At 40.0% G+C, this 16,354-nt stretch overlaps 1 protein-coding gene across 1 annotated transcript in view; it reads right to left on the bottom strand.

Annotated features, from left to right (window-relative positions):
- Positions 1–7,276, bottom strand: part of MED13 (mediator complex subunit 13) — a 96,849-nt gene extending 89,573 nt beyond the window's left edge. Inside the window, exons 1-2 of the mRNA XM_020991822.2 lie at positions 7,034–7,276; positions 4,791–5,025 (exon numbers count right to left, since the gene is read on the bottom strand). Coding sequence (XP_020847481.1) covers positions 4,791–5,025; positions 7,034–7,099 — 301 coding nt within the window. The 5' untranslated portion in view covers positions 7,100–7,276. The remainder of the gene's footprint in view (positions 1–4,790; positions 5,026–7,033) is intronic.
- Positions 7,277–16,354: the final 9,078 nt, after the last annotated feature.

Here is a 16,354-nt window from a genome sequence, read left to right as displayed (position 1 = left end):
TCTTGGCAGCTATTTACCTACTTGTGAATCAAAAAGAAATATGCCATTTAATGTCAAATCCTATTACATTATAATACCATCCAGAGAAAACATTTCATAAAAAGATGCTCAAGCCCTAATCATGACCCATTCATTTAGAACAATATTCACAGAAGAAAAGAATAGTAAGGAACCTTAGAGGTCATCTAGTCCATCTAATGTCAGAATCTTGTCTACACTTCTATAAAGTTCATCCCCTAGTCACTGCTTGAAACTGACTAAAAATTACAGAGGTTACCCAAAATATATTATCCCTTTAAATTTGAATATCAGCTACCATGTGCCTCCAAATCATTCTTTTACAGCTTAAGAAACTTCAATCAATTGAAAGGATGAAATTTTAGTGTAAGGAAAAAATACTGGATCTCAAAATTTTTGGATATCCTCTATAAAAGGCAGAAGAAAGTTGGAAACCAAAAATCAGTAATTCCTGGCACTGGCTGCTTTTAATACCTTGGGGGAGTAACTTATTTCAAAGTATAAAACATTCTCAAAATAAAATTTTAATTAAAAAAAATTCCATGTTCATTACCAGGTTGGAGATACAGTGACCAGTTTTTGTTTTTTCCTGTTGCCCAGTCTAAGTTTTAGAAGAGCTACGATTTATATTACTGGAAGGAGTACCAATATAGATATAGATTCTTTAAGTCTTAAAAAAAAAAGCCAAAAAGTCTTCTATTTCATGTGAAAAGGAATATCATTAAACAATGGTGGGATATCACAATTCAAAAAAAAAAGATAGGAATGCCTCAAAAATATAAGGTATACAGTAACCTATTCTTATAAAAATAATACAATCAACTAACTATCTCATGTTGGTGCCATTTGAACTATAGCACTACTTCACTAAAACTAGGACTCAGTGGTTGTTAAATAGTTTTGACAATAAGGGATGAGAGCAGAGCTTCTTCCCATTAACTTAATACTTCTTCAAGATGTAAGGCAAGGTAGAACCACATTTCAGAAACATGACTAGGTCAAGTCAATCTGAGGCTCATCTGTAAAATGGGAACAAAATACTCGAGCTCAGCTTTATCATGAATAACGCACTTGTACAAAACTGTTAAAAGTACCATATAAAAGCAAGTTATTGTCAGAATAATCAAATGGGGTGAGCTACAAAATTAAGGATGGACTCTATCCAGCTGGAAGTGAATATGTTCCATATCATGTGTATCACTTAAAGAATGGAAAAGCTGACAACATAATCACTATGATGACCTAAGTAAAAAAGGTGGAGAATTACTACCCTTTTTTTTTTTGCAAAGGAGAATGCCAAGGTTCCTTCCAAATCAATGGAGAAAGTAGAAGCACAGTCATATTCGAGTGACAGGATGTCAGATGTTCTACCAAAAACAAGTAAACAAACCAAAACACCTTATACTGTCCATACAGAGTAGGCTCAGGTTAAATTAATGAAGCTTTGCAGCTACCATCTGGATCCTTCCGGTTCCCCTTTCCTCAGTGCTACACCTCCACTTGAGCTCTGGATTGCCTCCTGCAGCTGATGCCACCCCCACTGTCCAGCTGCTCTCTTCTCAGGGGAGCTTAAAAGAAAGCAATGGAGTGACACAGATGGGAAGAGATGAGAGAGAGAGAGAGAGAGAGCTGAGCTAGAGACAGGAGGGACTAATTACTCCAAAAGGGAGGCAGATTGCCTGGGGGAAGGGAGGGGGAAGGATGTGGGGAAGGGAAAGGAGAGACTGACTCTACCTAAAAAGAGCTCATTACTCTTCTATTTGGGTCTGACTTAAGAAACACTTTAAACTTGTTATAGGTAAATAGGTACTGTATAAACTGAAACACTTGATAAAATCCACTGACTGAAACACGAGTTTTCCGGGAGTAAATGAGGACACACATACACTAATACTAACTGTACTTCAGACTATTTCACAATAATCACTTCCACTTTGATAAATCAAAAATTATTTGCTATTTGTGAAAGTACACTTGGAAAATTCCTTGTTTTGATAATTTTAAAGTAGTATCGGGAATAGTTTTTAAAGTAGACTCACTTTATTGAAGCAGTAAGACATCATGAGCCTAGGAGTCTGAAGAATTTCATTCAAGTTCTGCCCCTGACATCTATTGGCTACATGTACCTGTTGAGATACATTGACTCATACCAATGAAATCACCCTAAAGATCTAGCACTAAAAAGACGCCTGCTTTAATTTTAAGTAGGGTGGGATGTGGAAACCAAGGTTCAATAATAATACAAAAGGACATCTTAACTGCTGAAAAAAGAATCAAGTAGAAAATAATGGAGCTCAGAAAAATTGAAGTTAAAAAAAACAACTTCAATCTTCATTTAATTTACACTAAAAGCTCACTACATTAAAGAACTGACCTTTTCCCCAAAATGTCTCAAGTATGGGTAAATAGTTGCTACACTAGAAATTAAATAAACACAACAATCCTTAAAAACTTCAAGGGAAAAACATGTAATTTGATACCCAAAGAAAAATACCCACAGAGGAACTTCAATGCATACCCAAGAGTAGCATGCTTAACTTTAAGGCGTGTAACTTCCAAACTATTAATTATATTTTACACTAAATTCATTCAACATCCACTTATTGAACATGTACTTCATATACAATTAGACATCTATGCTATAACTGTGCTAGACTGTAGAATAAAACTATCATTTACTCGGCTGTTCTGATAATCCCTGACACTAAACTCTAGGGGCTATTTTTTGCCTTTCTTTGTATTCTGAGGGATTATTAACAGTACCTCACACACAGGGAGGGTATAAGAAATGCTTGTCTAGCTGACTAACCATGAGTCTAGATCTAGAAAATGGTCTGTTAAGATAATGTTTGTTTTCTTAAGAACAGTGAAAGTTCTAGTATCAAAGCATTCCACCTCAAATTTATTTTAGTGACAAATGCCCACGAGCCTTTGGAATGATGATTAAAGTAATCTACCCAAATTCATATTCAGTCAGAAAAATAACAAGGAGTCAGTCACCACTTCCACCTTCTTGCTTTATGCTTTAGAAAGCACCACAATTTACTTTTTACATACACCTCAAAATAAATTTTAGGATTTATTGACAGACTCACTGAACAGGATATGATGAGGGTTTAGAACCAACTCAACCACTTTCAGGAAATAATTCTAACACTAATTAAAAAAAAACAACTGTCGGTACAGCTTTAAAAAAAGGTTAGCTATTACTTCCACTATTCTAAATTTGGACACCTCACATAACCAGAACTACTCCTTAAGTTTCTAAGAACAATAATACCACTACCTTATTTGTATAATACATTTACAAAAAACCAAAGTGGTAATTAGGGCAAACATTCCCATTTTAAGGGGGTACAGAAGTGAAGCGACTTATCCAAGGCTCACAGAAATAAAAAAAAATGGATTGCCTTCATGATAATCTACACTAGGCTGTTAACAGAAACTCTAATCCAAATGAACAGTGAATTGTTTTGATCAAAGGTTGGTTATTCAAAATTGATACCTACATATTTAGAAATAAGGTACCATTATGAAGATTCCACATGCCACACATGAAAATCAGTTTCACTACTATATAGACACATCTTATTCTTCAATAAAATCTAATTACATGCTCAATTCCTAATATAAAGTAACTTGCTTATGTGGTTAAGATAACTATAACCTATAAATAAATGATGATCTTCACCAAACAATAGTCTCAGATAAAAATAACACACCTGGATTACATTTCATCTGAAAATAAGCTTATCTTTATAAATGAAAATAACAGTCAATTTACAGTAACAAACTTTATATCTAAATTTAAAATGAAGAGGTCTGTTCTTCAGTTATCCAAATATCTCAGGATTGCTCAACCCCAATATACCAATATTAAAACATCTTGTTTAACAGTTGCCATCTTATAACACTGGAGCAACTGCCTGTGGATACAGGATAGATTGACCCCAGTAGTCTAAGAAAAAACATACTATCCAGCAACAAGTCTTTTTTTTTTAAACTGAAGAAACATTATATCACTTTCTATAACCCTAACAATTCTTTTTGAGAGCCAGATTTCACCTATATAGAGAATCCCCAGTAAGGAAACTCCTACCAACGCATATCAGCAATTTTCTGCTATTTATATTTTTAGAGAGTCACCTGGGGCATTGAGAAGTTAAGTGACTAACCCAGGATCACATCAACAGTATGTGTTGGAGGAAAGACTTGACTTCTATCCATACTGGACATCTATACCACATGTTGCCTCTCAATTATTTTAAGCCTAGGAAAAAGCATCATAAGGTTAGAAGCCTGAAATGCTAGTTACAACTCAATCATTATTTTCACTACCAGAAAACGGCAGTGGAAGATAAAATTCAAGTCACTCAGAATACATCCAATGAAGTCCTGTATCGGATTTACATTCTGAATTTTTTTGTTTAGGTTAATGTTAGTATGCATTCTCTGAGTATGAAATAAACTAACAGTGGGGATGCAGAAGCCTACAGGGATTAGTGACCGGAAGAAAGACATTCAAGATTCTACAATTTGCCACAGAAATTCTACAATGTAAAAAACAAATGAAGCTAATCAAGCACAGCAGGATCAATATTCACAGGAAACTTAAATCCTATCAAAACTTAGTTTGGCTTCATCCAGGATCACTTACCCTTTTTTGATATATAACTTTTTTTAGTGTTATATAAGAAAACCTGCATCTTTAATGCAGTCCAAAAGGTTCATAATGCTCTATTATGTTACAGATATATGAACATTACTCTCACCTGCTAAGTCATGATGAATAAGGTCAGCAAAGTTGGGGTCCTCACCCCACCAAAATATCCACAATTCTCTTCTTCCAGGTCTCTGATCTCGCCTCCAAACACCAAGTATATCTGCTTTAAGGCAGCGACTAAAACTGCTCAAAATGGGGTCTTCTTCAGTCACCGGAAACAGAATTGGGGCAGAAGTTGGGCCTTGCCATACATATCGTTTCCATTTAATTCCCGTCAAGTCAGCCTAAAGTAAAAAAAATAAAGTGTGATTATGTTATCTTACACTTATATAGAGCCAAAATAAGTGTCTTTTAAAGTTTCTTAAAGAGACTGTCATGGTTTTCCAAAGAAAGCTTTAAAGTAATAAGACATAAGAAAAAAACTTATACAAATTATACTTTGTCACCATAACATTTAACATATTTAGAGAACAATTCATTTCTGCTGTATTTGACTCCTCAAGGACAGGGGCCATATCTTATTTATATTTGTAACCTCGAGATGCCTTGCAAGCAGAAGTCACTCACATGTTTCTTCAATGAATATTCCAATTTATAAATGGCTACCTATAAAGCCAAAAATGTTGGAGGAAAAAAACTCAAGGGTGAGAAGTGTCATAGGATCGGAAGGTACAGAACTTTGAAAAGACCTCAGAAGCTGTCTAATTCAATCCTACTCATTTTACAGATAAGAAAACTGAGGTACAAGGAGATTAAGTCATTTGCCAAAGGTTAAACAGGCAGTATATATCAGACTGGTTCTGAACCCAGTCCTCCCCCACCATTCCAGAGCCAATGCAGCATTGCCTCCTTCAGACTCCTTAAAAGTTTTTTTAGTATCTTGTAATTAGATATTTGTAAATTATTAACATTTTATGAAAATGAGCATTTGAATAAAAATCTTCCCAATTCTTCACAAAGTTTTAGGCAGTCTCCATTATTTGTTTATAATGAACTGTCACATCTGTACCCACCATAAAAGACAACAAAAACTAAAATATAAGATAAACTGAAGCTGGAGAAACTAGAAGATAAAACCTAGTTTCAAGAGAAAGCTGTGCGCTCAAAAAGGATGACTGTAGCGCAGTCCAACTATAAGATATTTCTCTATACTTTAAAATGTAGAATTGTGGGGGGAAAATTAACAGCTGGTATTTCAACATGTCTTCAGTCTGACTTCAAGGTACAAAGCTGAAGGTGCCAAAAATGAAACTGCTGATACATGACCGGCAGCTTACACTTGCCAACTAGTTGTGTTCTCATCCCCTCAATTCACTTTTCTGACTACGATATCCCTTTAATGTTTCCCTTACACACAGGCAAACAAAAAAAGGTCAAACTAGTCACTTGACAACAAAAGCTAAGCGTTTCAGATTTAAAACTAGAAAGTTTGCAACAGTTGAGATGTTTTCAGGCCTGGTCAATCTGGCACAATGCATTCCTCCTTAGCTGCCTAGCTTTCCCAAGCATCTCACTCCAGTTAAAACAAGGAGCAGTCTGCTCAAAATATTTTAAAATGCATACCAAAACATACACAAATATAGAAACATTCAGAAGCAACACTACAGCACCTCCTCCACTCGTGCCCTCTACTCACACACAACACAATGTTCCAGTGAGAGCAAGATAGCTAGAAAATTGTCAAAAATGGAAGGGGGGAAAAAAACTTTGTTTTCAAAGTAATAATTAAAAAGAAAAAAAAAAACCCTATGAAATGGCATCCCTGCAATGTTTCTGAGCGCTCCATGCTAGTTACAAAGGTGAGCAAGCAAAGATGAGCAAAAAAAGGGGGAGGGGGAATCTTCCTGTTAAAATTGGTCTCCAATTGTTGGGTTTTGTTTGGGGTTCTGGGTCAGGTTCCCTGAACGATGGCATATTTAAAGGGGGGGAGGGAGGCAAGAAGTGAAAGAGACCGGGGCAAGCCAGTCATAGAAAAGTGTGATGGGCACCGAGAGAAAGAAGCAGCTGAACAGGAGAAAGGGGTGGTCGGTCCGGGGCCTGGCAGGGGAGGAGAGGAAAGGGGTTTGGGGAGGGGATTTTGGGGAGGGGGGAAAGAATCAAGACGAGCCGAGGAGTCTGGGATGGGGGGGAGGGTCGGCGGCGCCCGGGGCCGCCAGCGGCGGGCGGGGAGGGGGCCTAGCCCAAGCCGCCGGGGCCTAAGCCGGGGCCGGGGCCCCTCGGGACGGGGGCACGCACTCGCTCCCTCCCTCGCTCCCTCCCCTCCGGCCGCCGCTCGCCCGCTCGCTCACTCACCAGGCAGAAGAGGTTACAGTGACAATCCTCTAGGCTGGCCCCGTTCGGCACGAAGCAGGAACTCATCGTCCCTCACAGCCGCCGCCGGCGCCACAACCCACCATCCGCCATTACCGCCGCCTCCGACCAGAGAGAGAAACACAGACGCCGGGGAGGGAGGCGGGCAAGCGGGCGGGCGAGGGAGCGGGGGAAGGGGGGTGGAAGAGGAGGCCGCCGCGGGGCCGGCCAGCCGCCCGCCCTCTCTACCCGCTCCCGGCGGCTGCCCCGGCCGCGGCCCCGGGGCGGAGGGTCAGGCCGGGCCGAGCCTCGAGACGAGCCCCGCCCGGGGACGAGGGGGACGGGACCTGCCGCCGCCGCTGCCTCCGCTGCCGGGCCCCGGGGACCCGCCGCCCCCCGGCTCAGCCGAGGCCGACGGGGGCTCGCTCTTTCTCACACTCACACTCAGTCACTCACACACGCACTGGCACGCACACGCAGCCCCCCGCGGCACGAGAGGAGAGATGAATAATTAATAATAAATTACAAAATAAATAATTAAAAATCTAAACAGAGGCCGCAGCACCCGGACCCGGAGTCGGGCGCAGGGAAGGGCGGGCGGGGAGGCAGGGCAGGGGCAGGGCAGGCAGGGCAGGAGGACGCGGCTTCGGCCCCAACCCCGGCCCGGCAGCGGCTCCAGCGACGTCCTCAAGCCCGGAGTCTCCTCAGCAGCAGCAGCGGCGGTGGTGGTGGCGGCGGCGGCGGTGGTGGTGGCAGCGGCGGCGTCCGCGGGCTGAGACCATTCTTCGCTGGTGGTTTCGCTTCTCTCCCTCCCTCCCCCGGACCGGGCCCAGCCGGCCTGCCCGTCCGCTCCTCCCCCCCCCACCGCCCCCCGCGGCCTCACCGCCCGGACGCGGTCGTCTCCCCCATTTTGTGGGCCCGGCGGGCGGTGTTTTTCCCCCTTTAATCCGAATTCACGGGTTTTCCCTTCGCTTTAATGGCGGCCGCAGGGACCAGCTCGGCCTCTCCGCCTGCCCATTGGACGCCGAGAGGTCACGTGAGCCCAGGCTCCAGGGGAGGGGGGGAGGAGGAGGAGAGAGAGAGGAAAGGACCAAGGGACTTGAGGGGCCGGGAAGTCAGAGAGCCCCGGCTGCTCGCCGCTAGGGGCGGCCTGGGAAGCGGGTGGCTGCTGAAACAGCGCCACCTAGTAAGTGTCCCTGGGTCGGAGACCGAAAGTGCGCTTCTAGCCGGCCTGGCACCTTCCTGGGAAGTTGCAGAAGAACTGAAAAAGCGAAAAATGGCAACAGTAGCTGGAGGTTAACTTTACAACTCATTTCGTGTACAAAGTATTGCGGGTTGTGTATTGCGCTGAGCAGGCAATCGATCAATGGAAAATAGCTAGGAATTCTATAGCTTTCCTCAATGCAAAGCTATGATTATTAAACCCATTTTACAGATGGGGAAACTGAGGGCCATAGAAATGAAGTAACTTCTTTTTAAAACTAAATTTCTAAAAATTTGATCATAGAATAATGACCAGAAGGGACCATAAAGGTCATCTGTCTAGTCCAACACATGTTACAGACGAGACCTGAAGAGGTGAAGTCACACAACTAATAAGTATCAGAAACAACGATTTGGCGCTATGTCGGGCTGTCTTTGAAGTATTTTTTTTTAAACATTACAGTCGTTTCCTGATTTGTCCCCACACTCATGCTTACTGAACTGTCCTTTGTAACGCAGGTCTGATCATACTCAATAAAATAAGTGGCTGCTTATCGTTTCTAGGAGCAAATATAAACTCCTTCTTCATAACCTTGCCCCCCAAATGGCTTCCTCAGGTTCATCATACATTAGTCCCCTCCTCACACACTCTAACGTCCGGTCAAATTTGTCTTTTTTGTAATTCCTTATTCCAGGTACTCCACCTGTCAATTCCATATAAAGGCTGTTTGTAAAGGCTGTTTCCCCATGCCTGGAATGAATTCTCTTAGCAACTCCACCTCTTGGAATTCCTAGTTTCAAAGCTTAGCTCAGGCAAATGAGGCCTTCCTTTCCAGATTTACCCAGCTACTTAATGCCTTCCCCCTCCAAAAAAAAATCTTGTATTTATTTTGCATATACTTATACATGCACTTGGTTTCTCCAATAGAAAGCAAGCTTCTTGCAGGGACAGACTATATTATTTTTGTGCTTGTATCCCCAGTGGTTAGCACAATGCTTACCTAAAACAGTGCCCAGAACATGGTAGGCATTTGGCAAATGCCTGTTGGTAGATTGATTAACAAAGAAAAACAGTTAAGCAAAACAAATGGACAAATAATGGTAGCTTAAAATGCTTTAAGACTTGCAAAGGGCTTTACATACATTCTGATCCTATCAGCAACTGCATCTTAAGATTTTAGACAGTTGTGCACCTTACTTTCCCTACCTTTCTACTGAGAAGAAGGATATGTTTCAGCCTCTCTTTTTCAGGCACCAAGACTGTTCATTGAATTTAATCTGAGATCAGCTGCTTTTTAAGGTTGTTTTCATTTATGTTATGCAAATGTAGTCGTTGTGTCTACAGTTCTCTAGATTCTGGTTTCTTCTCCCTACATCAACACATGCAGGTCTTTCCATTGAATTTCTCAAATTTGGTGGTTGTTAGTTTTTTTTTTACCGATGCAATAATATTACACTCATATACTACAGTTTATTCATTCAATTAAAGTGGGTGCTTACTTGCAGTTTTTTTTTCTTTACTATGAATATTTTGTTCTATGTAGGACTTTACTTTCTGTCATTGCCTTCCTTAAGGTATAAACCCAGAAGTGGGATTGCTGGGCCAAACGGAATAAGCAGTTCAGTGACTTTTCTCTTCATTGCAATTTGTTTTCCAGAATGGTTGGACCAATTCACAATTCCACCAACACTGGATATTTCTGTCTTATATCATCTTTGCCAATCTCATGGCTGTAAGGTGAGAACTCAGAGTTGTTTTAAGTTGCATTTTTGGGGTCATTAAATTTTTGTTCTTTTTATTATGAACTTAAATATCTGGAGCACTTATTTCATATGGTTTGTAGTTGATCAATTGACTTTCTTCTTCTAAAAACCATTCCTATCCTTTGAGGTGAAGTCATTTATCCAGACTTATATAAGGTTGTTCAGAGGTGGAATTCAAACCCAGATCTCTCCTGACTCCAGGTACTGATCTCTTTGCATTGTGCCACCCAGCTGCCCTAATGGTTAAATTGTTTCAATGACCTATTTGAATTCTTTGGAAGAAAGACTTTCTACAAATACATTGAATTATTAGGTATACTCTTACCCTTCTGCAGAAGCCCTCCCTCCATGCTTCATCTCCAGGACTGTTGTAACCCTGGGTTATTAAAGGCCCTGTTCTGTCAATAGTTTGTAGTCCCTTGAAGTTCAGCTGGGCTGGTTGTATTTCAAGTCTGGTCTGGCCACAAACTGTTTCTGCTCTCTGAGGGTGAGCCTAACTAGTTTCATCATTGAAATCCTAAACATTTAGGTATATATATATATACACACATATATATGTATATGTATGTGTGTATATGTATATGTATATGTACATATGTATATGTATGTGTATGTATATATGTATGTGTATGTGTATATGTATATGTATATATACACATATGTGTATATATGTGTGTATATGTGTATTTGTATATAGATATGTATGTGTATACATGTGTATGTGTGTGTATATATATATATATACATATATGTATATATGTATGTATGTGTTGGCCATAAGGAAGGTTGGAATTTTTTTAAAATAGCGGTTCTTTTTCTACCTTTTGCTTTTACATAGCTAATAACAGCTAGCACTTATATAGTACTTTAAAGTTTACAAATTGCTAGATGTGTTACCTATTTGACTCTCACAATAACCCTTTTACATAGATGCCATTGTTATCCTTATTTCACAGGTGAAGAAACTGAGGTTGAGATGTTAAGTGACTTGACTGATACAACTTGTAACACAGCTAAGGCTGAGGCAGTCCTTGTCCTTGAGGAACTCACAATCTAATGGGGAAGACAATAGGCAAAAAACTACGTGCAAACACACACACACACACACACACACACACACACACACAGAATAAACTGGAAATAATCAACAGAGGGCAGGTACTAGAGTTGAGAGAGGTTGGGAAAGGCTTCCTATAGGTGAGAATTTAACTGATGCTTAAAGGAAGCCAGGGAAAATAGGAAGCAGAGATGGAGAGAGAAAGAGCATTCCAGGCATGAGGAACAGTCAATGAAAATGCCCTTAGGAAATGGAGCACAGACATACCTCCTTTTGTTGTGTTTCACTTTATTGTACTTCAAAGATAACAGATTTTTTTTTAACAGTTTGAAGGTTTGCAGCAACCCTGCATCAAGCAAATCTATCACCCATTTTTCCAACAGCATGTGTTCACATCATGTCTCTGTGTCACACTTTGGCAATTTTAGCAATATTTTGAGTTTTTAATTATTATTATATCTGTTATGGTGATCTGGGGTCAGTGATCTTTGATGTTACTATTGTAATTGTTTGGAAGGCACCAGAAACCCTACTCATATAAGACAGTAAACTTAATAAATGTTGGGGGTGTTCTGACTACTCCACTGACCTGTCATTCCTATCTCTCTCCTCTTCAGGCTTCCCTATTCCCTGAGACACAGCAATATTGAAATTGGTCCAATTAATAACTCTACAATGGCCTCTAATTGTTCAAGTGAAAGGAAGAATCAACCAATGAGGCAAACTTCATTGTTGTATTATTTTAAGAAATTGCCACAGCTACCCCAACCTTCAGCAAGCACCCTGATCAGTCAGCAGCCATCAACATTAAGGCAAGACTGTCCACTAGCAAAAAGATTGTGACTTGCTGAAGGCTCAGATGATGGTTAGCATTTTTTTAGCAATAAAGTATTTTTTAATTAAGGTTATGTACATTTTTTAGACATAATGCTATGGCATACTTAATAGATTATAGTATATATAAATATAACTTTTAAATGTACTGGGAAACCCAAAAATTTATGACTCACTTTATTTTAATATTTACTTTATTGCAATGGTCTGGAACTGAACCTGAAATATCTCCAAGGTATCCCTGTATCTTGTGCAAGGAACTGCAAAGAAATTAGTATTACTGATAAAGGTTATGGGGTGGGAGGCAGAGGTGTAAGGTGTAAAAAAACTGAAAGGATAGGAGGGGTCCAGGTTATGAAGGGTTTTGAACACCAAAAAAAGGATTTTTATATTGATCCTGAATGTGATAAGAAGTCGCTAGAGTTTGTTGAATTAAGAAGGGATAGAGTGACGTGACAAGACCTGTATTTCATGAAGATCACGTTCTGATAGTTGAGTAGAGCACGGACTGGAAAAGAGAGAGACTTGTGGCAAGCAAACGACTAACAGTCTGTTTCAGTAGTCCAAGCAGAACATGACGAGAGCCTATACCAAAGGTGTGGGCAGTGTCAGAGAAGAAAATGAGACATATATGAAAGATGTTATAAAAGTAGAATTAAGAGGCCTTGGCAACAGATTGGATATGAAGGGTGAGAGAGTGAGGAGTTAAAGATGGCACCTAAATTGAGAGCATAGGTAACTAGGAGGATGGTAGTGCCCTCAATAGAAATAGTGAAGTTTGGAAAGGAGGAGGCTTTGGGGAGGAAAGATAAGTTCAGTTTTGGACATGTTAAGTTTCAGATGTCTACAGGATATCCAATTCAAGATGTCTGAAAGGCCTTTACAGATGTGAGGCCTGAGGTCAGCTAAGAGATCTGAATAAGCAGATTTGAGGATTATCAGCATGGGATGATAGTTGAATCCATGGGAACTGATGAGATCACCAAGTAAAATAGTATAGAAGGAAAAGAAAAAAGGACCCAGGACAGATCCCTGTGGGACAGTCCTGTTAGGAGAAATGACCTGGTTGAAGATCCAGCAAAGGAGACTGAGAAGGAATGGTAAGACAGATGGGAAGAAAACCAGGAGAGAGTAGTGTCACAAAAAAACCCCACAACAACTAGAGAGAAAAGAATGTCAAGGAGAAGAGAGTGATCCATAGAATCAAAAACTTCAATGAGGTCAAGAAGGATGAGGAATGAGAAAGGGACAGTAGATTTGGCAACTAAGATCTTAGTAACTTTGGAAAGAGCAGTCTTGGTCGAATGATGAGGTCAGAAACCAGACTGCACAGAGGAAATGAAACAGAGGCACTCTTCTAGATACCTTCTCAAGGAATTTAACCACAAAGGGAAAGAGACATAAGGGAAAGCTGGGTCACGGAAGAATGGCTAGAGGAAGGGTTTTTTTTCAGGATAGAAGAGACTTGGACATGTTGTAGGTAGTAGGGAAGCATCCAATAGACAAGGAGAGATTGAAGATAAGTGAGGGAGTGGGCATAAGGAGAAAATATGTTGGAAAAGACATAACATTTTGGAGAAAAAAATACATCCCTACTCCCTTTTACTTCCTAGGGAACCCTTCCTTATAACAACAACAACAACCAAAAAAAAAAAAAGGAAAAGAAAAGAAAAGAAAAAGAAATGAGGAAGTGGTTCAATAAAACTAACCAATACATCATTTTAGTCTGCTAGCATGTACAATATTCCATACCTATAATCTCCCACCTCTGCAAAGAAGGGAGGGAAGTTCATTTTCTCATCTCTTCTTTGGACCAAGGCTTGTTCATTACAATTATACAGCACTCAGTTCCTTTTGTAGTCATTTTTTTCATTTACTTTGTTGTAGTCATTGTTTATATTGCTTTCCTGGTTCTATTTACTTTACTTGGCAAATAGCTAACATTTATATGGCACTTTAAGATTTTCAGAGCACTTTACAAATATCTCATTTTATCCTCACAACAACTACAAGAAAAAGGTACTATTATTATACCTATTTTACATATGAGGATCTAAGGCAGGCCGTGAAGTGATTTGCCCAAGGTTGCAAGTTAGTTTCTAGTTCTGATTCCACTTCAGAAGTTACTGCTGTAAATATTTTAATGTCTAGAGGACCTTTCTGTCTATCTCTGATCTCCTGTGGGGTTTTGCCTGGCAATGTGGGATTTCTGGGTCATTTTCTTAACATAACATTCATGGATAGTTTTCCACCCAGAGAAATATTTCCAGCCAAGTGTTCAGGACGGAGAGTCTTGATTAGATTAGCAACACCAGTGCTTACTTTGTAATTACGTTGTATAGACCTTTGTTTACTTTTCTGTGCACCTGTGCATCCTTCCAGGAGAACATAAGCCCCTTGAGGGGAGGAATTGTTTCCTTTTTGTCACTGCATTCAGCATTCAGCATACAACAGATCCTTAACAGATTTGAACCAACATTTAACCACATTTATAGCTGATTAGAAATGGCCTCATCTTCTACTTCATTAAAAAGATGGTATCCAACCTTTTGGAGATCCCTCAGTTCTCCTTGACTCAAAACTTCTCAGTGTCTTTCCCACCTTCTCTTATTTTTCCCTCCTTTCTCTGAGGTAACAGTGATCATCGACCCCAGTAAAAAGTTAATGTTTCAGACTGACTCCTTATGCAAGACATACTGTCAACTAGCGGTGCTTTTCACTTCCCTCCCTTGGATGTTCCTAATACTTCCCCCCACCGTTGTGGTGTTTCCCTGACTGTGCTCCATGTGGACCTCTTCCCCTGGCTTTGTACTTTTTTGTTCTTGGCCTCAGTTTGTGGCTTTCCTCCATTCTTCTAGACCAGGAATTCTTAACCTTTTTTGTGTCCTGGATCCCCTTGGGCAGTCTACTGAAGCCTATGGACCCCTTCTCTGAATATTTTTGATTGCATAAAATAAATAAGATTTTAAAGGAAACAAATAATGATTTATCAAATATTACTCCTAATATTTGATACATAATTTATCAAAATATTTTTGCAAATCTACCCCCACTTCAGAGCTATAGGATAGGCCTCTGATGGGAGGCTTCACTGGGAGTACTTCACTACTGGAAAATAGCCAGTTAAGAGCTGCAGAAGAGGCCCCCAGTTGGCACATTCTGAAAAACCCGGAGAACTGCTGAGGAATGACAGAGGACAGCCCTGGATGAGTGCTGCTGAAAATGTTGGGTAACCTTTTCAGAGAGCTTCAAGGTGGAATGAAGAGCTACATTGCATAGAAGAGTTTCATTGCATGGTGCCAGACACACAGTACTGATGAGAAGCAGCCACAGGTTCAACCTGTTGGAGATTCATAGAGCCTCAGAAGGAAACACATGGTACTGAGCCATAGCAGAGGCACCAATTGCTAGAAAAATTGGCCAGGGTGTGCTGATAAGTGGCTACAGTTCTACAGATGCTTTAGGGACAGTTGGCTCATAGGTAGGTATTATTGTTTACCATGGTCTCCTTTGTGAGTTTGGTTGCTTTTCTATGACCTATAAATAAACCTCTTAGAGTTTTGTGAGCCATATATTTTCAAGGGGAGTTGGTGATAACATACTAGTCCATGTCAGATAGCTAAGGTCTCAGATTATTTCAGTGAGGTTAATGAACTAGAGATTCCCTAAAATATGCCTGAGTCTTTTATGTAACATGAGAGCCTCTGACATAGAGATTATCTGACTAGGTTTTTTAAAAAAGTATGATCTTGATACATATCAACAAATATTAATATTTCCATGTATGAAGAACAGAAAGATTATATGTAAAAACACAAATCCATTAAATTCTGCTTATTTTAAAACTATTATTAAAGTATTATCAAATACCAATACTGCCCTGATTGCCTGTATTCCCTTCTGAACTTCTTTCTACAGGCTTCTGCAGATTTTTAAAATTAAATTTCATTTTTTCAACTATTAAGCATTTATTTTTCTCTCTTTCACTCCCCATCCCCTCCCCCACTAGAAAAAGAAAAAGAAAACCCTTGTAACAAGTGCATATAGTCAAGCAAAACAAATTTGGAGTCCATTAATGCACCCTATATTCTATATTTACACTAGTGGTCGGACAGCACTCCTTGCAATTAAGAAATCATTAAGGAGATTTGAGCCAAATAGGCATCATAACCTGCATATCATGGAAAGTAGACTATGGCTCAGACAAATGTAGATAAAAACAACTCTGAGATACCACCTCTTACCTATCAGATTGTCTAACATGACAGAAAAGAAAATGACAAATACTGGAGGGGATGTGGACAAATTGGGATATTAAGGCACTTTTGGTGGAGTTATGAACTAGTCCAACTATTCTGGAGAACAATTTGGAATTATGCCCAAAGGGCTAATAGAACTCTTTGACCCAGCAATATTACTACTAGATCTGTATCCTGAAGAGATCAAAGAAAAGGGAAAAGGACCTA

The sequence above is a fragment of the Phascolarctos cinereus genome, unplaced genomic scaffold (genome assembly GCF_003287225.1).
Source record: "Phascolarctos cinereus isolate Bilbo 61053 unplaced genomic scaffold, phaCin_HiC Scaffold_5;HRSCAF=322, whole genome shotgun sequence".
Classification (NCBI taxonomy): Eukaryota; Metazoa; Chordata; class Mammalia; order Diprotodontia; family Phascolarctidae; genus Phascolarctos; species Phascolarctos cinereus.
Note: the sequence above shows the minus strand (reverse complement) of the source record. Positions and strands in the feature narration are given on the sequence as shown.